Genomic DNA, 8464 nt, shown 5'->3' on the forward strand with positions numbered 1-8464 from the left:
TTTTTTTATAATTTTGGTTTAATAGAAGTTCATGTAAGGCAATTAAGATGGATGCAGAGAAACTTATCTACCCCATTCTTCCACTGTGCTTGGAGTAACAAACCTTTCCCAGATCTGCCAATATAAATAAATCCCAAAATATTGGTTTCTTCCAAGTATTCCTTTTGAAACTTGCTTAAGTATCTAATAATTTCATTAGATATTTGGGTTTGCATTTCTCAAACAGGCAGGGTTTTGGCTTGGATATGAGTGATGCTATCATGCTTTTGAAAAACTATTTAGTCTTATGATTAGTCACCACCACATGAATGCTACAAATCTCCCTTGAGAAAATTCTACATTGAGAAAGGCTACCAAAACTAGAAGGAAACAGATCAAGTTAGCATGTGTCTCCTTCATGTTGAGATGGCTAACTTTAACAGACAACATCTGCCAAATCTCCTGTCCTTCCACCTTACTCCAACTCAAATAACAGTGACAACCCAGGGTGGGAGTAAATAGAGAATGGGAAGTATCCCAGAAGAATCTATACCTTTTCCCCTCCCAGAAGAATCTATACCTTCTCCCTGCTTCAAACCCCTGCATTCAGAATCGGTACCTTCACACTTTATATTAGAAGAGTTTTATGAAAGGAAATCTTCTGAATCCCTGCTGGTCTAGAACTTTCTTTATTTTGTCCTTACATGTAAATGTTAGTTTTGTGGCTTAAATGACTGTAGTTTCCACTGGGGAAAGTAAAAGAATATTCAATTGTTTTCTAGCAAGGGATGACAGACGTATGATGAAATGTATGACTCTTGCTTTTGTAGATAACACATTTTCCAGACTATGCAGCTTTTGTTTGTTAGTTAGCTTGTCTGTTCAGCTTGGAGCTCTAAAGAGTTACAAGTATATATATTTAAATGACTCCATTTTTTTCCTTCAATGATCCAATTTTTTGTGAAATACCCTTTCAATCTTGGGACCATGATTGAATCTCAAATACATTTTGTTTAGCCAAAAAAGTCAAGCAGAAAAGTGCATATACCATGTGATTTCTTTTTTGTTGTTTTAGAATAAGAATTAAGCTATTATGATTTATGTTAGAATACTGTTTGTCTCTCATAGGATGGTTTGACTAAAAACAGACAAGAGTTGAATTTCCAGGAGATGGAAGCATTGTAAAGACAAATACAAACTGAAAATGTTGTTATTGTTATTGTTGTTGTTAGATGCCATCCAGTAGGTTCCTATGTACAGCAGAACGAAACACTGCTCAGTCCTGTGCCATCCTCACAATAGTTGCTATGTTTGAACCCATTGTTGCAGAAACTGTGTCAATCCATCTTATTGATGGTCTTCCTCTTTTCAGCTGACCCTCTACTTTACCAAGCATGATGTCCTTCTCTAGGGACTGATCCCTCCTAATAACATGTCCAAAGTATGTGAGATGAAGTCTCCCCATCCTCGCTTCTAAGGAGCATCCTGGCAGTACTTCTTCCAAGACAGATTTGTTTGTTCTTACAGCAGTCCACGGTATGTTCAATATTCTTTGCCAACACCATAATTCAAAGGCAGCAATTTTTCTTTGGTCTTCCTTATTCATCATCCGGCTTTCGTATGCATATGAGGTGACTGAAAACACTGCAGGTTGGGTCAGGTGCACCTTAATCCTCAAAATGAAAACAAGAGGTTTTAACTTTCCCTGTTGAAAATAAGGGAAGAGGCCCCTCTCCTGCCCTGTTCTTTCAGAATTCACTTTAGATAACTTGTCATTGTAAATTCTTTCTCTGTCTCTTTGAAAAGTGTGTAAATCAAGGATGTTTCCTCAAAGACTTGGGAACCATCTCCTTTGAAATGTAATCAAGGAAGATCACAGTCCACCTCCCAATTTTCTGGAAGGAAATCTGTGTAACTATAAGTGTCCTGCTATAAACATATTAGAAAATTAGCAATTTTATCTTGAACGCATGAATGTAATGGGTTGTATTCTCTTAGCTATATAAAGGGTCAGATTCCTTTCTGTCTTTACAATGTCTTCAGGGTATTGTATCAGTCTCATTTAATGCTTATTCAAATGATAAAACTTTTCTTTCTCTTTCTTTTCTTTTGTGGAGAGGTTTTCTGCATTGGGAGTAGATTTTGTTTTTAGTAACTTTTCCGTGATAGCATTTGTAAGCATTTGTGAAGTCTCATTGAAATGTGCATTTCGAAATGGTGCATCTTATTACATGCAAATTATAGATCATAATTTTGATATCTAGAAAAGGTGCATGCACCTCACTATGTCTAGAGAATATTTATTTAGGATCCATTTGGTCAAACTGCTAGTAGCTCACATACTAATATTACGTAATTTCTATTTGTGTCCCTGATTACTTTTAAACCTTATGTGCCATGAGGAAGCATGAATTAAACTTGGAAAGAATGTGAAATGGAAAGAAATCACCCTTTCAGCACATCCTATGTGCTGGCATGGTGCAATTGTTTTATTATTTCTATTCCACTATTGAAAGTCCTAGAGTTCTTGGAAATACAGAACCAATGTTGTTGGAGCACAGAGCCTTCCATTTCTGACTTCTGCTTTTTTCTTGCACAGCTATGCAAGTGTCCTCAATTGTCAATTATGATGTAATAGGAGGAAGCTTGCTTCTCTTGGTTTTATTCTCTATTTCAGCTAACCTTGTGGGTTGAACATTGGGATGACTGACAAATCCAAATGTCATACAGGAAGATGATTCTCTCCCCCTGTGGATCCAGCCCATTGAAGGTGAGAGAAGGGAGCTACACCCAACACTATCGTTCTATGATCCAGCCCAGTCCAAAGTCCTCTGGGTGACTTTATTAGTTCCACTTTCAGAGAACCTGAAAGAGCTGGAGGCAGGCTTTGACTTTCTAGTTAGACTCATTCTAGCAGAAACATTCAAAAGCCAGTGCTTCTTGACAGCCCTGTTTGTCTCCCACGCCAAGAATATTTTCTCAGTCCAGAGATGAGTTAGAAACCTCCCAATCCAGTCCCTGTAGCCACATCTTGGATGCTGACCACAAGAACACTTGGTATAAATTGTCTCTGGAGCTGAGCCTTGTAGGTGCACTGAGGAGACCAGGAGCTTCCAGGAACCCCTCGGCTTACTTCATATGGTAAGAGAGAAATGTGTGGTGGCGTGCAGGTGTGTCTGTGGGAGGTGCGGATACTGAAAACAGAAGGGCTTAAACTCTGGTCCATGTGGTGAGAAAGCTCTTTTCCCTTATGGGAGTTAAGCCACAAGGGCTGATTGTGGTAAAAAAATGAATAAAAAAATGAAAGAAGGAGGGAGATAGGCTGAGAGGAGTGGGCTAGTTTTATAGTTTTGTGTCTGATTTTATTTCTCAACATTGAACTTGAGGTTTTCAATTTCGAGAAAGCCCTGGTGAGAGGGTGAATCCACAAATAATCAAGAGAGTCCACAGAACACAACAGAACAATCTGCAGTTTATAGTTCTCCACACCTGCTGGGGAAACAGTTGGTTTTCACAAGGAAGTCAGAGAAAGAAAACAATGATACACAGGAGGTGGGAGTGGGGCACTAGAATAAAAAAACATTGTTGGGCTGTTTGCCTTGACATGTGTGAAGGAGAAACAGACCAAAAAAAAAAAAAAAAAAAATGTTTAGAGGTAAGTCTTTGAACAGAGTATTTTTTTCTAAGAAGTTACACTGGGCCTCCTTACTCACCACTGTCTCCTTCAGAGTATCTCGTTGTCAGAGTGAACATCTCCATGTTTTCTGCATACTCCACTTTCTGCTCTGAAGAAGATGGTGGATTTCTCTCCAGCTTGTTTCCTCATCCATTTCCTTCTTCTCCTGGTGTCCACATGGTGCGCAGCAGGTCAGTACTCTGTCTCAATTTATTTTATTTTTTTTTTAGTTATTTTTGTTCTTTTTCAATTTTTCCTCTCATGTAAATGACACAACCTGCCCCCTCTCAAAGACAGTTATTTTCTGAGGAAAATGAGGTTGTGTCATCTGCTAACAGGAGGTCCAAAGGGTCAGAGCAGGACTGGAGGTGTTCTTCTTCATATCAACACCCCTTGCTCCTTTGAGTGGCCCTCATAATTCTCACGGCAGTAATATTTATCTAAATTGTTATTGAGTATACGCAATTTTAGCCTGTTCACTCTTAAAGTAATTGAAAAAATATACCTGGTAATGTTCACACTATCACAAAAACCTATGTTTGAGTACAAAGACTTTGCAGTCAGGCTTCCTGAGCTCTATCTGGTTGTGATATTAGACAAATAACTTGTTCTCTCTGGGGCATGTTGTTGTTATTAGCTGCTATTGAGTCTGTCCTAACCCATGGCAACCCCATGCACAATGAAATGAAACACTTCCTGGTTTTGTACCATGCCCATGATTGATTACAGACTGGACAATATCCTGTTGTGATCCATAGGGGTTTCATTGGCTGACTTTTGGAAGTAGATCACCATGCCTTTCTTCTTTGTCTGCCTTACTGTGGAAGCACCACTGAAACCTGTTCAGCATCATGGGATCACCATGAGTCAGAGTTGATGCAACATCAGCTGGTTTTGCTTGGACACGAGTCCTTCTTCTATAAAATTAAAAAACCCTTCAGGATGGATTTTCAGACCCCAGATTTGGAGAACTAGCTATGAGATCACAGTGATGACATTTTGCTGTTGTCTCTTTAATTTGATGTCAATTAGGCAGTGACCATCAAAAATTTTAAATGCCCAAATACTCAGCAATTCTACTAGAGGAATGTCTCCCACAGAAATGCTCTCACATGTGCATACATATATTTTTATAAGAATGTTCATTGCATGACTGTAATGATACTAAGCTAGAAGCATTATAATTATGCATCAATAAAAATAATGATTAATCAGGTAAAGCTGACTATATGTAGTTAAATGATTGGCTACTCTTGTTGCAGAAACAGATATACAACAGTCCCACTTCTGTGAAATAAGATTATTTTTCCTGCTACATTGTCACTATAAGTAATGTTTCATACCTTTTTCTAAATCAAATTGCTCACACGACGTGCATAACCAACAGTATGGTGTCAGTCAGCTAAGGGCCTACATCACGTGAGTTACACCAGTAACTTGAGTTTTACACAAGAATGGAGAAAAAGGGAGGGCCATGGCCTCAGTCCAACAAAGATGGCCGCTGTCATGCTCTCTATCCAGACCATTTGATCAACCCTCTCTGGGACTGCTGGACACTGGCAACTTTCTCTAAGCTCCCATGCCCTTGCCTCCTGGGCATCCATAAGGACGTCCCTTTCTGAAGTTTTCTCATCTTGGAGTCACTGCATTTGCAGGCCTTTGCATCCTGACTGGTCACAGAACCTATAATATCCTGAGTCTCAAGTTTTCTCAAGGGCACCAGTCATCTTTTAGTTATCATGGGTTTCTGTAGTAAAAATAATTTTCAAGCAGATGGCTATGAAGTAACTAAAGGAAGGTGCATCTTCTCTAATTCAGACGATGTTCCCATTTAGGCCTGCAACATCCTCCTCCCCTCCCCTAAGCAATCCACCTACTCTCTCAGATCAAGGCTACCCTGCATCTCAACAATGGAGTCACAAGCCTCCAAGTCCTACTCACTCTCAGGAAAATAATTTTTGTAAAATTGTTTTTTCTATGATTCTAAGACTTCATATTTATTTAAAAATAAAAGCCTTTCTTACCTTATAAATTCTACTTTTCACCCTGGAATAAAACACTAGTAATCCTCTCACCCTCTAACAGGAGGTAACTTAAATCTCAAGGTCGGAAAGGTCCACCTACTCACATAGGATCAGGGTCCAAACCCATTGCCTTCAAGTCAATTCTGACTCATAGTGACCCTATAGGACAGAGTAGAACTGCCCCATAGAGTTTCCAAGGAGCAGCTGGTGGACTTGAACTGCTGACCTATAGGTTAGCAGCTGAGCTCTTGACCACTGCACCACCAGGGCTCCCGGAGCAGGGAGCTGCGATACAAAGAAATGAGAGAGGAGAGAGGTACTTTCCATTCACCAAAAAATAATAATAGTAATAATAATTGCTTAATAAGTTACCTTAACCCATTTAATTCGTAATAAATCTCTTACAGGTTTTACATAACTTATATATGAATACTATTTGTAAATGTATAAAAAATGCATTTCAAATGTGAAACTATCAACAGTTGTTACTTCTGGAGAAGATAATGTAATCTGTTGGTAACGGTAAAGGGAATATAGTTGAAGAAGTTTGATTCTGCTTCTATATATATTCTTTTAAATTTTAAAACATACCTTACTTCTTTGGAAAATAATACAAGTATGAAATATGTTTGAATCTCTAAATAAAGTAATGCAGTTGGTTTTCCATCTCATTGCCTAGTACTTATTCTCCTAATCTGTCTCTGATCTCCATGCAGCGTCCGAGTTTACTGTGAAGGGACCTGCTGAGCCTGTTGTAGCCCTGCTCGGAGCAGATGCCACTCTGCCCTGCCAGCTCTCCCCTGAGCAGAGTGCAGCTCACATGCACATCCGGTGGTACCGAGCCCAACTCTCCCCTGCTGTGCTTGTGTACCAAAATGGACAGGAACAAGGTGGGGAGCAGATGCTGGAGTACCGCGGCAGGACAGAGTTGGCGCAAGACGCCATAGGCAAGGGGAGTGTGGCGCTACTGATACAGCACGTCCGGGCCTCTGATAACGGCCAGTACAGGTGTCGTTTTAAGAATGGTGACATCTCCCAAGAGGCCATTGTGGAGCTAAATGTTATAGGTATGTTACCTTGGCACAGAGTCTATATGCTGTGGTGTAAAGCAGAGAGAAAAGCGAGGATAACTGGATTCTTAACCTGGCATTTCTTTTGATCTTCCATGAGTTGATATGCTACTTGACCTTGTAGAATGTCAATTTTCTAAACTCTACAGTGAGGATAAGACTACATATTCTATTTTCTTAAATAACAAGGCAGGCAGTATTAAAAAAAGTATTTTGATATCCTAAAATTAATTCACTAGTATTAGTTCCGGTAAGTACTGACATCTTCAATCATTACTTTTTACTCAATCAGGAGAGAAAAACAACCAATAGAATTAAACTCTTTTTCTAGTTTTAGTTATACTATTTCTTCCTCTCTTTCTGGAATGACCTCAAAGTTATCTCAGTCCAGGTACAGTGCAAAGGCTTTAAGCTGAATTCAGAATTGAATCACAGGTCAACCTAAAGCTGGTCATAAACAGCTGCTTGACCTGTGAGCTTCAGTTTACCCATCAGTCTACTGAAGGTAAGTTTGGCCTTCAGCCTCAGGCTCTCCTGATCCCCAAGGATCACAAGCCTCAAGTAAATGCTTTCTCTCCTCAGGCTTGGGCTCTGCCCCTCAAGTACACATGACGGGGCCTGAGGATGGTGGGATCCGAGTGCTGTGTTCCTCCGGCGGCTGGTTCCCAAAACCCAAGGTGCAGTGGGGAGACATGGCAGGAGTGAAGCTACCATCCTTTTCTGAGTCCCAGACTCAAGATGGAGATGGACTCTTCCATGTGGAGGCATCTCTTGTGGTCACGGACAGCAGCCTGGGCAATGTGACCTGCTCGGTACAGAATCCTGTCTCTGGCCAAGAGAAAGTGTCAGCCATCTTCCTCCCAGGTCAGTGAGGCTCAAACCCCAACACAGAGTTGAGGGGTAGAAATGAGGGCAGAAAAGGAAGAAAGACTAAAGGGGGCAACTGAGAGAGCACAGGGTTTCCTCCAGGTCAATTTATGACTGTGACTTCATGTGCCCGTGTCAGAACCCTTCTTCCCCAGGATGTCTCCATGGAAGGCAGCCCTGTCTGGGACACTCCCTGTGCTAGGGCTTCTCCTCATTGGGATCAGCTACATTGGGTGGACAGAACATAAAGCCAAACAGAGAGAAATAGAGAAAACGGAAGAAGAAGCTCATAAAAGAGATGAGACGAAAAAAAAGAAGAAAACTGCACTTGAGGCCAAAGGTAAATTGGAGCAACAGAGAAAATCAGAGGTTCATGAAAAAGCAGGGTATATGGGCTGTGTTGGGTGGACAGGGAAACCAAAGACTGCCCGGGCCCAAAGGAAAACACAGGGTACCAAGCATTCTGCAGTGCTGGAAGTCCGATGCAGAGAAGAACCATGAGGAATGCTAGATTAGTGGGCAGTGTCCATGAGGTCTCTAAAGTGTGGCTCCTCAAACACATACCATGCTCTTTCATGCCTCTGTGCCCAAACCTGTGCTGTTGTTTTGCCTTGTGGAAATGACTTTCTCTAACTTGTCTCTATTCATCCTTCAAGAATAAGCTTTAGACACACCTAAGAAATCTCACACTTCCCTAAAGTGTGAGCACTTCTTCCTCTGTGACTATCTTGCACTTCCAATGTAGCTTTACTTAGTACTTATCATTTTATATTTGATATAAATATTATCTAATCTTTCTTACCTACTTAACTATGAGATCTTCAAGGGAAGGTCAAATTGAATTCACT

The 8464-nt window shown here is 40.5% G+C and overlaps 1 protein-coding gene across 1 annotated transcript in view; it reads left to right on the forward strand.

Annotated features, from left to right (window-relative positions):
* The first annotated feature begins 5476 nt into the window (after window positions 1-5476).
* The window catches only part of LOC101353380 (butyrophilin-like protein 1), a 6848-nt gene continuing 3860 nt past the window's right edge, over window positions 5477-8464 (forward strand). The window contains 4 exon segments of the mRNA XM_012559969.2: window positions 5477-5615; window positions 6396-6746; window positions 7332-7613; window positions 7756-7985. Of these exon segments, the coding sequence (XP_012415423.1) occupies window positions 5477-5615; window positions 6396-6746; window positions 7332-7613; window positions 7756-7985 (1002 nt within the window).

Source organism: Trichechus manatus, unplaced genomic scaffold (assembly GCF_000243295.1).
Source record: "Trichechus manatus latirostris isolate Lorelei unplaced genomic scaffold, TriManLat1.0 scaffold00481, whole genome shotgun sequence".
In the NCBI taxonomy this organism is placed as follows: domain Eukaryota; kingdom Metazoa; phylum Chordata; class Mammalia; order Sirenia; family Trichechidae; genus Trichechus; species Trichechus manatus.